This window comes from Abrus precatorius, unplaced genomic scaffold, assembly GCF_003935025.1.
Source record: "Abrus precatorius isolate BTA unplaced genomic scaffold, Abrus_2018 Scaffold7, whole genome shotgun sequence".
NCBI classification, from domain to species: domain Eukaryota; kingdom Viridiplantae; phylum Streptophyta; class Magnoliopsida; order Fabales; family Fabaceae; genus Abrus; species Abrus precatorius.
This window is the reverse complement of record NW_020874417.1, coordinates 8,380,308-8,395,414: the sequence shown is the minus strand read 5'-3', so window position 1 is coordinate 8,395,414 and position 15,107 is coordinate 8,380,308. Positions and strand designations below refer to the sequence as shown.

General features: G+C 32.2%; 1 protein-coding gene and 1 pseudogene across 1 annotated transcript; both read right to left on the bottom strand.

Annotated features, from left to right (window-relative positions):
- Positions 1-3,351: 3,351 nt before the first annotated feature.
- LOC113873357 lies at positions 3,352-5,923 on the bottom strand (annotated as a pseudogene).
- Positions 5,924-8,534: 2,611 nt separating this feature from the next.
- On the bottom strand, positions 8,535-14,655 carry LOC113873559 (disease resistance protein RGA2-like). Its single transcript, XM_027511718.1, has 3 exons — positions 11,315-14,655; positions 9,035-9,108; positions 8,535-8,845 (listed from the first exon to the last, which is right to left on the bottom strand). The coding sequence occupies exon 1, from the start codon at positions 13,884-13,886 to the stop codon at positions 11,346-11,348; it is 2,541 nt and encodes an 846-aa protein (XP_027367519.1). The 5' UTR covers positions 13,887-14,655; the 3' UTR covers positions 8,535-8,845; positions 9,035-9,108; positions 11,315-11,345.
- Positions 14,656-15,107: the final 452 nt, after the last annotated feature.

The window sequence follows — 15,107 nt, the reverse complement described above, 5'->3', positions numbered from 1 at the left end:
ACCATATTAAATCAACTTAGTGAATTTTTTTTTTTTTTAAATTTTTATTTGTTTTAATTTTATTATTTTCATCTCCAAAATTCTCAATTCTCAAATTCACTTAACATTCAAGAAATAATAGTAATAAATACTTACATATATAATCTCTATAAAAATGATACTAGATGAGTCTAAAATAATTTATTAGTATACTTATTTGTTAGTTAAAAACTTTTCTAAAGTACTAAAACCCACAGCAAGTAACCTTCCAAGTTTGAATCATCCTTGTCCTCATCTTCTAATCAATCCTTATCTTCCGAAAATATTATATACCTCTTTATTATTTTAAATTTAAATAAGTAATACAAAATAAATATTACTTCCTTCTTTAATTGGTTCTTCAAATTCTCTATCACCTATTCAAATCTTTAATTTTTTTTTTTTCAGATGCATGCCTACTGAAAACTCGGACATTAGGTGGAAACTAGTTACCAAACTAAAAAGCAACGTTTCTAATATTAATAAGAACTGATTCGCTCAGAATACATTTTCCTTCCATTCACAAAGGCATGCAGGGAAATTGATACTGGAAAAAACTGCAAATCTACAAAATAAATAGGTAGCTAGTCAGTGCAATATAAACAAAGACAACGCATAAGAAACTAACGATAAACTAAATTAAATAAAAATGATTTTGAAAGTATGAAAAGATATGTAATTTAAAATCATGAGAAAAGTAAGAGAAGAAATGTGAGAGTAACGAAGAAGAAAGAAAATAAGATCATGATGGTGATAGAGAAATGTTCAGATATACAAAACATTCATTATCTACAACACCAATTGCATCAGATTTCCACTATGAATCATAATTTTTTAATTAAAACATTCAAATTATTACTAAAAATGGAAGATCTCATACATCAAAAAAACTTTCCAAAATACATACTAATACATATTTATACTATAAATATTAACCCGGATAATCCCTTCCTTTCCCTACCGTAAAATTGGTTCATACATACACACAGATAGATAAATATGTGCCTCAATCAATATATAATTATAAGAAATTAATTTAAAATTTTACTTTTTTTGGCAACGACTTGTATTACATCCTTCTATTCAACACATAACATGATCCTCATTCCATATGTCATCCAAGATGAGCAAGAAGTTTTGACCAGCTAGTGTGTTGCTCAGATGAATTTGGAATTGTTCCATGTCCACGTTTTTAAATGTTCTCAAATTGGGAAGTAAGCCCAGTTTAAATAAACTTATGAAAAATCTTTATATGAGAAAAAAATAATTATAAAAACTGAATAAAACTTCTTTATAAAGCTATTCAAACTGTGCTCTGGTATACCATGTGAAGCAACAGTTCATCTTCATTGTGGCAATCATTGTAGACTGATGTTCAAGGTATTTTAATTGAAAGCATAATCATTTAGGATAAATGAGAAATGTTGATATATTCTCGCCTTTCATAAAGTTTCATCTCAGATCAAGCATTATCTTTTATATACATATCCTCATTTTGTATTCATGAGAAGTAAAGAAATCATTTCAAATTTAAACAACCCTTTGGCTCGCAAAGGGAGTAATCATTGCCACTAGCACTCCATGATGGGAATACTCTCTTCAATGTTTATGTGGATTGAGCTGTAAACTTGAGAGTCTAGATACCAAAATTCACAATGGCATGAAACTATTCGAGTTGTGCAAAGTTTTCCTTGAGCAATTTCCAAGGTCTTGTTCCAGTACTAGTCCTGCAAATGAAAGTTTATTAATGCTGCATCTTTTTAATCTTTTGTCATATACATTATTCGATGATTTGTTAGGGATTTATAGTTATGCATGCAATTAAATTTCCTTTTTGTTCGGAACAAACAATCTATTGCATAAAAAGTGAAGGAACAATTTCTCCTAAAATATTGCGAAGCGACTGGTAATTCAAACTGTTAATCTTCTTTGCACAGCCCAAAAAAAAAAAAGAAATGACAAAAGCCTACAAATATACCCTTTAACTTAATCATTTAAATAGACAGAATAGTTTGTATACCGATGAAGCCAAGGCTTAATGATAACATGCCTGAGCTAAATATGCTCACCAATCACCAATGCCACCGCCATATAGGACTGGGAGTAATAGCAAACACAAACCACAAGATAGAAGTAAACTGAATCATAGTACGGAAAGGAGGAAACTTCAATACAATTTCTTTCTAGTAAGAAAGAGAAAAAAGATGAAAAGATTTCACTAGTCAATCGACAATCACAATTGATTTTTTCCTTGTTTATAAAACTTAGGATAAGAAGGATGATCAACATTCACTACTCATAAACACCATCATCTCTGACATTTGCTATGATTGTACAGAAAAAATAGTTTTCTAAACTTACCATTAAGAAAAGTAAGTAAAATCAGAAGCTCCATAATTGACTCCATTAGAACAAATGCCAAAGTGGCTGCAACATTCTAGTAAATAGTCATCAAGAAAAGAGAGGAGAAAAAGATTAGCGTTTTTAATTTGGAAAACCAATATTTGTAGGAAGGGAGTCCTCTTATGCATATATAGGAGTATTACTTACTGAAATGTCAATACTTCTTAAGTCGCAGAACATAGATGTTGTTTGCAAATAACCTAGAAACAAACAGAAGTAGACTAAAAAGATTTTAACGAGAGCACAAGCCATATAATCAAGCAATTTTCCATGATCAAATGATTCAAGTGAGTTAAGAGCCTCAAAAGATAAACAAATACCATGAAGGGTAGCAAGATCTAAATCCTGCATCAAATGAGAGAAGTAGGTGTGATGACCTTGTTGTAGTCTCTTCCCGCAAATGCACTCGTAAGATTGACCTGAAAAGAGTCTTTCTTTATGGTTTATATCTCGTTATGAATGTACGGGTAAAATATATTTTTATATAAACAAAATTATCCAATAAAAAGAGATTGATAAATGCACAAAAATATATACTATAAAGAGCCTGTGATGATTCATGTATTTAATAATGATTCTGAGGCAAATATAATATAAATGCATGCAGAAAATCACCAAATACAATCCCCTAACGGTCATGGTATATAAGATCTAGTGAATCAGTGTTTGAATATTCAGAAACATGCAAAGGTTTGCTCTGACATGTGTCATACGTATATAACTAGACATTTTATTCTCTCATTTTTAAAATTTTTCATCTACACGTTATTCTTCTTCATTCTCCCTCATCCAAAAATATCATTGTCCTCAGCACTAACCTAGATGAAAATATATAATATTAAATATAAACAATAAAATGACTTCCTCCGAAATGTAAAAAGTAAGTCATCTAAATAAAAGCATTATAAAAATCATTAAGAAAAATTGTACCTTCAAACTTCTGAGTAATGTTATCTGAGAATTACTCTTCCTCTTCTTGTCGATGAAGGATAACTTGCTTGATGTGTGATATTTTGTGCCAGTCCTCTCCGACGTTCGGTTGGCATCTTTTATATAATTCAGGACAATCTTCAATTTCTAAATATTCAAGCTTTATCAGGTGATGCATGTTATCAGAGAGTGAAATCAATTTTAGGCAATCACCAATTGAAAGTGTTTTGAGACAAATCAAAGTCGAAAACCACTCAGGAAGCTCCTCAAGATTGACACATTTGATAGTTACCAAGGATTGCAATGTGTTTGAAGATCCTCAAAACCAGTGAGGCAAATTGACCAGTTGCGGTAAATCACTAAGAATAAGTAACTTTAATTTCAAACAGGGAATATTTTCGTCAAGTTCTTTTGACAATTCCAACTTATGACAGCTGAAAATAGCCAAACTCTCCAAGTTTGGAATGGCATGAAATGGCAAAGACTTTAGACTCCCACAAGAAAAAATAATAAAAAATTTAAGACTAGGAAGTTGTATCCCTTCAAATAATGACTTCAGGTTGTGGCAAGAATCCAAGGATAAAGTTTCTAAAGAAGTCCATTTTGCAATCTCTGGAAAACTAGATTGCTTAAAGGTTAAATACAACTGGCGAAGGTTGATCAGGTTCTCTATGCCTTTGGGCAACGCTTCTAGGCTTTTGCAATCATCGAGTCGTAAAACTTGCAAATTCTGGAGTTTGCACACTGAATCTGGGAGTCTTGAAAGTTCTGTATTATTTTGAAGAATGAGACATCTTAAATGTTTCAACTTACCAATGGAGCTAGGCAAACTCTTGTATGCAGAATAACTTATATCCAGAAACCGCAAGTATTTGCACCTGGACAACAATGAATTCAAGGAAGCTTCATTGTTGGCTCCATGAGGAAAAATAATGGTTCTTAGACCTGTAGGAAAGGAAGCTTGGCCAAGCAAACTGTCTTCAGCAAATGACAAATGTTGGGTACTTTCAGATATATTTTGACTGCGGGATTTCACGCGCTGAAACTCATCTTTTGAGACATATAGTGCAAGATCATGCACCAAATCATGTAACATGAACGTGCAAGTAGTACCAAAATCAGTAAAATCTTGAAGAAAAGATCTCGAGCGCAGCTCATGCAAAATATGAGTGCAACTGTCTTCCAATGTTTTATTTTGCATTGATGATGGAAGGAAACCAAGTGCCTCCCAAAGCGCAGAAACATCAAAACTACTAATAATAACATCCTTATCAAAAAGGGAGAAGCAAGAAAAACATCGTTTTAAATAAGAAGGTAATTGATCATAGCTTAATTTGAGTGCCGGCAAAATGTCATCATTATTTTGAGGTAAATTCCAAATCTCATTGTCTCTAACAAATGTCCACTCTTCTTTATCAACTTTCAAGAACAGTGAACATCCCAAAGTTCTCACTGCCAACGGAAGCCCTCGGCATTTCTTTGCAATTTCTTTCCCAATCAACAACAATTCTGGATACTTCTTCTCTTCTCCTTCTTGGAAAGCCCATTTGATGAACAGAGTCATGGAATCCACTTCAGAAAGACCTTCTAAAGGGTAAGAGTACGAGGGTTTAGTGCCCATCATGGCAGCAATGGAATGGCTACGAGTAGTCACTAGGACTTTACTTCCTTTGGCACCTATTTGTATTAAACCCTTCAACTCAACCCATTTAACACGATCCTCATTCCACACGTCATCCAAGACAAGCAAGAACTTTTTACCATCAAGCATATTTCTCACATGATTTTTTAGCTGCTCCATCTCAAGGTCCTTATAGTTCTCTTGATTCAGGTTTGGAGCAGAGTTGAGGATCTTAATAAGCATGTGTTTGGGTTCAAAATCGTCAGACACGCACACCCACATCTTCAACTCGAAAGACTTGTCAATACCGTCATCATTGAAAACTGTCTTTGCAAGCGTGGTCTTTCCCAAGCCTCCAATTCCCACAATGGGAATAACAGAGAGACTTCCACCATCATCGTCTTGCAACAAAAGTTCAACGATCTTTTCCTTATCCTGCTCCCTTCCTATCACATCAGAAGCATTTATGTGGGAATGGGTCAATTCCCTCGTATGCACGACCCGCGTATCAACATCATTGGTTTGGAGGCCATAGTTGTTCCTATCAGTTGCAATCTTGTTTAATCTCTTATTGATTTCTTTAATCTCATGTGCCATTTTAAGACGATATGTGAGAGAATTAGAACCTGAGAAGAAGCGGAGTACCTTCTTGGACACGCTGCCCTGAGTATTAACAACATGCTTTCGCAACGCTTCACACTCAAAGTCATCGACGATGTCTTCGGCGTGGTAGAGCACGTGCTTGATCTGCGTGAGCCATTGACGCAACTGGTTGTTCTGGTGCTGCTTTTGCTCTGCATCCAACAGCACGGCTTTGATGAACGAGATAGTCTGTTTCATCTCGCGTAGATCGTCACACACACCCATTGCCAGAGAAGCTTCTTCCATGGCACGGGAAGCAAGCTTCCCTATGAGTGACTCTGCCACGCTGAAGAGGACTGATTCAGCCATGGTTCCGGGGAAAGAACAGAGATCAGAGATCAGAGGTAGGAATGCAATGCACTTGGGGATTGATTATAGTTTGTGCCACAAGTGCAAAGAGGAATCATATTTATACAGGGTCTAGTCAATGGCCAACTATCAAGTCTTTCTTTATTAGCAATAATTGGCAAAAACTTGTTTATGAATTAGATATAATATTAAAGGGCAGCAACTAGAAAATAAAGTAGTAATTAATTGCGACAGCCTTTAAAGCAACTTGCCAATAAACTACAAATTATCAATCTCGTGATACACAAAATTGTTAAGTGGGCATAAGTAATAGTGACTAACCTTTCACATGGCAAAACGTGGATCATCTAACGGCCTTTAGTTGGTGACTGGATTTTCTTATGGCAGCAACTGTGTTGTGTCCGTTAATTATGCACTTTGCGCCAGCATGCGGATCAACCCCTACAATTTTTTTTTTTTGACAGAATGATTCATTTAAAAGATCATCGTATTTTCATTACTGTTTCAAATTTAGCCTTACATAATTTTATTTTAATTTCTAAAAAAATTAATTAGTTTTATTTTTGTATAAATATTTTTAAAATTTATCCAAATTAATATAAAGTATAGTCAATGGTTAACTTATAATTTTTGTAAAATATCTATGATAATTGTAGTTGTGCAGTAGTTTCGTCGCAATTTTAATGGGCAAGTTGCTTCTTGTCACCCTAAAAATATTTACTAATAATCTTCTATCATTGATTAAGGGAGAAAGAAACATGCATTAGGAAAAATTCATAAATGAATATTTTTTTAAAAATAATGATGAACTTTATTTTCTATAAAACTATATTAAGTGTACGAGGCTTTGCTTCTCTCGAATAAATTTTTTGATAAAAAATAAAACACACTATAAAATATTTTGAGAAATGATTCATTTTATATAAATTGTGAGCTTTGCACCGTAAATAACACATTTGTGTAGACTAATTGCTACTATTTTGCTCATACTTTAATCTAATTGAAAATTTCTAATGTTTTTACGTACAATTCACCACTATTTCAAATTAATAAAGGTGTTTAGAAATTATTAAATCAGATAGACCATCCCATTAAATCAGATTTAGAGGCTACAACTAAAACCAAGCTAGTTTTTAAATCTAGATTTTTAATAAAATCAAATGTTTAGTTGTAAATCTGGATAAAATAATAAGTGCTTGTTTGATTTAGTTTTGATTTTTAATTTTTAAAACTTACATTTTAAAACAATTTTATAAAACTATTTTTAGAAAAAAATAATTGTTTTATAATTTTTAAAACTGAAAATAAAAAATTATTTTTAAAACTTATGTTAACAAACTTCTCTTTCATGTTGTGTCATATACACTCCACGTGGTTTCGCATGAGCAACTCTATGTTCCCAATTAACAAAGCTCAATTATCACCCTTACGTTAGTAATTAAATATAAATTTAAATATCACGCTGACGTTAGTAATTAGCTACAAGTTAGAATTGTAAACTTGTATGCGACTTTGAGTTTACTCAAAACTTGACAATTATCAGCATTAACAATATATGTTTTTCAAAGTTAAAGTAAGGCTGATCAACATTCATGATTCATGAACACCATCTCAGATACTTGCTTTGAAAGTCCACAGAAGAAAATTTTTTCATATGGTTGTAGACTAAAAGGATATAATGCAAGCACCAGCAGCCCAATAATGAAGCCAAGCTGCATGATCAAATTATGCAAGATAGGTGAATTAAGAAAATGAATAGCTAAGTAAATAATATGAATGGTAAACAGTTGAGGTACCAGCAACACTTGAGACAGATGTGATAACCTTTTTGTAATCCCTTGTTGCGAATGCACTTGCAATAATAGCCTGAGAAGAGTCTTTTTCTATGGTCAATGTTGCTTGAATGTACTAAAAGGAACATATTTTTGAGTAAATAAAATCGTCTCAAGTGAAGATTGATACATAAATGACAATAGATATCACAAGCAAAGCATGAGAATGTATGCAATTAATGATGATTCTGGGACAAATACTACGCTGAAGCATGTTGAAACTCCCTAAATGTAATCACATAGGAAATTGACAACGAATGATGTTGGAATGCAAAGTAACTAATAAATCTAGAATGTGACCTATGCGCAATTTGAGTAACATAAGTTTTTGTGGAGAAGAAAATTAATATAAAAAATAAATAAAACTTATTATAAATTAAAAACAATTTATATCCTTTTGTTTTGGAGAAGTTAAATTACAGAACTTCTAAGAAAATAAAAAGGCATAAGTTTATTTTGACTTATGGGAAGAGTTTGATTCATTTTACTACTTAATAGGCAATGAACAGTTTTGGCATGTGATTTAACTAATAAATCTGGAATGTGACTTAATAGTTAAGTCTGCTTCATTTATCTAGTTCTCAGAGATGATACTAAGCCATATATGTGCTGAATGTAGTTACTCTGCTAGTTACTTCTTCTATAAATGCATATATTCATTTCCTTGGATGTTCACTTATAATAAATCTTGAGTATTAGAGGTCATTTGATTTTTAGATTTAGAAAAATATTTGTGCTTAGAAGGTGAGCCTTGGCCCCAACAGTAAGATTGTTATCCTGGTCAAATTTCGGAAAAAGCGTCTCTATTTGCAAAGATTAGGCTATATACATTTACCCACCCCAAACCTAACTAGGTTGGAGGCTGATGTACCAGTTCCTCCGTATGTAGCAAAATATTTGTGCCTGAAAACAAATAGCAATTCTTCATCCCAACCATCTAGGTTGCAAAAGTTACGTTTTCATAAAGAATCATTTTCTTTCTTGTCCAGCAACAGCCAATCCATCAGCAAGCAGGAAGTTGCCATCCATATGTGTAAGCATATCTGAAATGCAGCCATTGTTGTTGATCCTTGTCTTGCTGCCAGGGATGCTGACAAGGTAACACAGAGTCAAGCTGTAACTTTAACTAATAACAGAACATGCAACCAAGGGAAGAAAACAAAGTTATAAATTTGTTTTTAAGGACATATCAACATATTTTTTTTGTTTAGGAGTTATATCTAGGAGGAAAAGAGAAGGTTCAGTGGAGTTATATTCAAGAACATATCAACATATTTACCTAAGAGAGATTAATCAAATTCAAGCAGTAGTAGCAAAACAAATTTTTGGAATCTCACGAAACAGTCCTTTCCCCTGAAATTTATGAAAAAACAAAAGAAACTATTCAGATTCAGATAAAAAAGCCCCAAAAAAATTAAAAATCAACGCATAACAGACAATATTAATAAATGAGAACTGCCAAATAAGTGTCTGAAATAAGTAGTGAGCTTCTAGATCATCAATAATTCAAAAGAAATGTATAAATAACGTTAGCAAAAAAATTGTTATAAGATAGACATTTGTTTAAGCAAAAGAACAACTTATTTCATTAAACTTCACGATAGCGTTACATCAAATGCTCACTAATATAATTTCATAAATAACTGAAATGAAAAACAAAAGGGCAACATGACTTCTCAGTTGGAATATCAAGTCTGTAATGATGCATAGAAAATGAAAAATAAATATCAAAGATAAAGAACAGGGTCAAGAAGTTTGAAGTTTGAATTATAACAACAACTAGAATGTACAGATCTAAACCCTAAATCCTAAACAATTATTATCTAATTCATCTCCACTAATCCACTGCGTTGTATCCAGATTTGATTCAAGACGTTTGAATTATAACAATAAATAGAATGTACAAATTGCTAATAAATTCTTTTTGCTTTTAACTTAAAGAATAGAAAAACAACTTTCCGTGTCAACAATTTTTTTTTCTCCCTTTCATAGCATCATTGTTATTGACTGAGAATGTGGGCAATCAAGTCAGGCCATAAATATAAACTCAGTGAGTGATAATCCCATAACAAAAATGTCTCTGAGGTACACTTGCTCATTTAATGGAATTTATTAGAAACTAAGTGAGTGAAACTCATTAAATCACAAGTAAGAACCACGTAATTTCTGTGATTTTAATAAAATTTAACTACTAACAAAGCTTGTTTGAAAAGTGTGTTAAAAAGTACGCTTCATATCCTAATCTTAAAAACATACTTAATTCTTGAAATTACAATCTCTAAGCAATTTTCTATTCACACAGAGGAGATTAAATAATTATAAAAATAATTTGAACTAATTTAAGATAAGAAATTTTTTTAAAAAAATTATTAGTTTTTAGAATGAAATTTTTTTTAAAATTATTAGAAAATAGAAATCTGAATTTTAAAAATATTGCTTTTTAGAGAAAGAAAAATATATAATTTGTGTATTTTTTGAAAAAAAAGTTAAAGAAAAGAATAGCAATAAATTAATTTTTTTTAAAATTTATTGCTATTTTTTAAAGCATAACAATAAATTAATAGTTTTAAAAAATATATAATAGAAAAAGTATAGATACAAATCACAGCTATCTTTTAGATTTTTTTTCAAATTAAACACCTTGGCAACCAAACAACTCGTTTCATAAAATTACTCTCCAATAGCATCAAGGAAACCAAGTACCTACGAGTAATTAGGAAATATTTACCTATGATATTTCAAGTTCCCAGAAAATTCAAAATTCATTTAAATTTCTTGCGAGTATCTGTCTTTGTATTTTTATTAACTTTTAACCACATTCCACTCAACATGTTGTAGAGTTCAAATTAAGAAACAATAATTTTAATATCAATTGAAAATTAATATACAAAAAAGATAAAGGAAAGACAGTATAAAACAATGGTTCCAAAAATTCATCAAATTATATAAGATTATAATTCATCAAAATACATCATCAAATGATCCAAGAACAATTTTCAATAATAGCATAATTAACAAATTCTTCTAAATTTATTTAAAACAAATATTATCATATTGAAATATAATGCAAAAAAAGCATTTTTTTTAGAGTTGAATAATGTATCAAATTCAAGTTAAATAGGATTTTTTATCTAAGTATCTATTCTTTATGTATATTCAATTAAAAAATAAATTGAGACACTATTAAAAATAATTTACTACAATCAACAAAGGTTAATTTGAGTGTCAAACGAACTCAGTATCGCTTAAGTAAAGTTTGTAAAATATCTTCAGTGTTAAACTCACTTACTACATCTAAAGTTTGACTAAAGGAAAAAGGTAAAACTGGACAAAAGGAAGAAGGTAGAACTAGATCCGGATGATCCATAGATAGAGGAAACAAGTTGAAACAAAAAGCATCAAGAAATCTGTATATAATGCGGAAAAATAATTGCAAAATGGACAAAGAATTAGCAAATATATAATATTAAATGTAAACAATAAAATCACTTCCTCCAGAATGTAAAAAGGAAGTCATCTAAATAACAGCATTACAAAAATCTTAAGACAAAAATTGTACCTTCACACTTTTGACTAATGTTATCTGAGAATTACTCTTCCTCTTCACGTTGACGAAGGATAACTTGTTTGACATGTGATATTTTGTGCCAATCCTCTCCGACATTCGGTTGGCATCTTTTATATAATTCAGGACAATATTCAATTTCTAAATATTCAAGCTTTATCAGGTGATGCATGTTATCAGAGAGTGAAATCAATTTTGGGCAATCACTAAATGAAAGTGTTTTGAGACAAATCAAAGTCGAAAACCACTCAGGAAGCTCCTCAAGATTGACACATTTGATAGTTACCAAGGATTGCAATGTGTTTGAAGATCCTCGCAACCAGTGAGGCAAAGTGACCAGTTGCGGTAAAGCACAAAGACCAAGAAACTTTAATTTCAAACTGGGAATATTTTCGTCAAGTTCTTTTGACAATTCCAACTTAGGACAGCCGAAAATAACCAAACTCTCCAAGTTTGGAATGGCATGAAATGGCAAAGACTTTAGACTCCCACAAGATAAAATAATAAAACATTTAAGACTAGGAAGTTGTATCCCTTCAAATAATGACTTCAGGTTGTCGCAAGAATCCAAGTATAAAGTTTCTAAAGAAGTCCATTTTGCAATCTCAGGAAAACTAGATTGCTTAAAGGTTAAATACAGCTGCCGAAGGTTGATCAAGTTTTCTATGCCTTTGGGCAACGCTTCTAGGTTTTTGCAATGATGGAGTCGTAAAACTTGCAAATTTTGGAGTTTGCACACTGAATCTGGGAGTCTTGAAAGTTCTGTATTATGTTGAAGAATGAGACATCTTAAATGTTTCAACTTACCAATGGAGCTAGGCAAACTCTTGTATGCAGAAGAACTTATATTCAGAAACCGCAAGTATTTGCACCTGGACAACAATGAATTCAAGGAAGCTTCATTGTTGGCTCTATGAGGAAAAATAATGGTTCTTAGACCTATAGGAAAGGAAGCTTGGCCAAGCAAACTGTCTTCAGCAAATGACAAATGTTGGGTACTTTCAGATATATTTTGAGTGCGGGAATTCACGCGCTGAAACTCATCTTTTGAGACATATAGTGCAAGATCATGCACCAAATCATGTAACATGAACTTGCAAGTAGTACCATGGTCAACAAAATCTTGAAGAAAAGATCTCGAGCGCAGCTCATGCAAAATATGAGTGCAACCGTCTTCCAATGTTTTATTTTGCATTGATGATGGAAGGAAACCAAGTGCCTCCCAAAGGGCAGAAACATCAAAACTACTAAAAATAACATCCTTATCAAAAAAGGAGAAGCAAGAAAAACATCGTTTTAAATAAGAAGGTAATCGATCATAGCTTAATTTGAGTGCCGGCAAAATGTCACCATTATTTTGAGGTAAACTCCAAATCTCATTGTCTCTAACAAACTTCCACTCTTCTGCATCAACTTTTGAGAACAGTGAACATCCCAAAGTTCTCACTGCCAACGGAAGCCCTCGGCATTTCTTTGCAATTTCTTTCCCAATCAACAACAATTCTGGATACTTCTTCTCTTCTCCTTCTTGGAAAGCCCATTTGATGAACAGAGTCATGGAATCCACTTCAGAAAGACCTTTTAATGGGTAGGAGTACGAGGGTTTAGTGCCCACCATGGCAGCAATGTCATGGCTACGAGTAGTCACTAGGACTTTACTTCCTTTGGCACCTATTTGTATTAAACTCTTGAACTCAACCCATTTAACACGATCCTCATTCCACACGTCATCCAAGACAAGCAAGAACTTTTTACCATCAAGCATATTTCTCACATGATTTTTTAGCTGCTCCATCTCGAGGTCCTTATAGTTCTCTTGATTCAGGTTTGCAGCAGAGTTGAGGATCTTAATAAGCATTTTCTTGGGTTCAAATTCATCAGACACGCACACCCACATCTTCAACTCGAAAGACTCATCAATAATGTTATCATTGAAAACAGTCTTCGCAAGTGTGGTCTTTCCCAAGCCTCCAATTCCCGCAATGGAAATAACAGAGAGACTTCCACCATCATCGTCTTGCAACAAAAGTTCAATGATGTTTTTCTTATCCTGTTCCCTTCCTATCACATCAGAAGCATTTACGTGGGAATGGGTCAATTCCCTCCTATGCACGACACGCGTATCAACATCATTGGTTTGAAGGCCATAATTGTTTCTATCAGTTGCAATCTTGTTTAATCTCTTATTGATTTCTTTAATCTCATGTGCCATTTTAAGACGATATATGATAGGATTAGAACATGAGAAGAAACGGCGTACCTTCCTGGACAGGCTGCCCTGAGTTTTAACAACATGCTTTCGCAACGCTTCACACTCAAAGTCATCGACGATGTCTTCGGCGTTATAGAGCACGTGCTTGATCTGCGTGAGCCATTCACGCAACTGGTTGTTCTGGTGCTGCTTTTGCTCTGCATCCAACAGCACGGCTTTGATGAACGAGATAGTCTGTTTCATCTCGCGTAGATCATCATACACACCCATAGCCAGAGAAGCTTCTTCCATGGCACGGGAAGCAAGCTTCCCTATGAGCGACTCTGCCACGCTGAAGAGTACTGATTCAGCCATGGTTTTGGGGAAAGAACAGAGATCAGAGAGCACAGAGCAGAGAGCAGAGATAGGAATTATGGATTGATTTTACAAAGTGCAACGAAGGAACATGATGGTATAAAGTCAAGTCTAGTCAATGGCCACTGTTAAGACGGGCTTTATTCCTAGTCGTTGGCAGCAACTACCAAATAAATAAAAAATACTTTCCTTAACAATTATTTTTTTCACGGACAAGTTATTAGTTAAAGTTAATGAAAATTTTTAAAATATAAAAAAATTATTACATTAGGAGTGAAAGATAAAACACACTTTTTATAAATTTAAATAAATTTTAAACAGTAAATAAAAATTAATTAAAAAATCTTCAAAATATATCAGTAATATTTTTTTCATTTTTCTTTTTTCTAAACAGCTAACAAGTAAACTACAAATTAAGTGTAACATTTCTCCATTCATAAAGTATCTTGCAAAAAAACTACAAATTAACAATATGGTGATGTGTGAACACAAACTTGTTTATTTGGTGTTGTCTCATGTTGGATTGGATTTTCTTATGGCAGTAACTGTGTTGCCTCCACAATGCATTTTGCGCCAGGGATTGATGCTATGCGGATCAATCTCTACAATTTTTGTTGACAGCATTATCCATTAAAAAGATCATCGTATTTTGAGTACTGTTTCAAAGTAACTAACGTGTTTAGGAAATATGAATGAAAATACTCCAAAAAGATTCACTCGGTGGAAAAGAGAGTTATAGTTTGTGCTACAAGTGTAATTATTCACGGGAGTAGGTTGAATAAACTTTAAAAAAAATAAAAAATAAAATGAGTACGAATTTGTCAAAAAATAGACTATAAATTATCTCACGTAAAAAATAGTTTTATATTAGATAATTTAATAAAATTAACACGTTATATTAAAAATTATGTTAATTTATTATTGCATTTTTTATTGGATAAAATTTTATTAATTTAATTAAGATAGAGTTATTTATTTTATGAGGTAATTTAATTTTTTAAATAAGTTAAATTTAACTTTCACTTTCTAGGTTGGAGAACTTAAATGAGAGATTTCAAAAAATTTAGAGATACGTAATTTTATTTTAATTTCTAAAATTTTAATCATTTTATTTTTATTTAAATATTTATTAAAATTTATCCAAATTAAAATAAAGTATAGTCAATGGTTAACTTATAATTTTTGTAAAATATCTATAATAATTGCAGTTATACAGTAGTT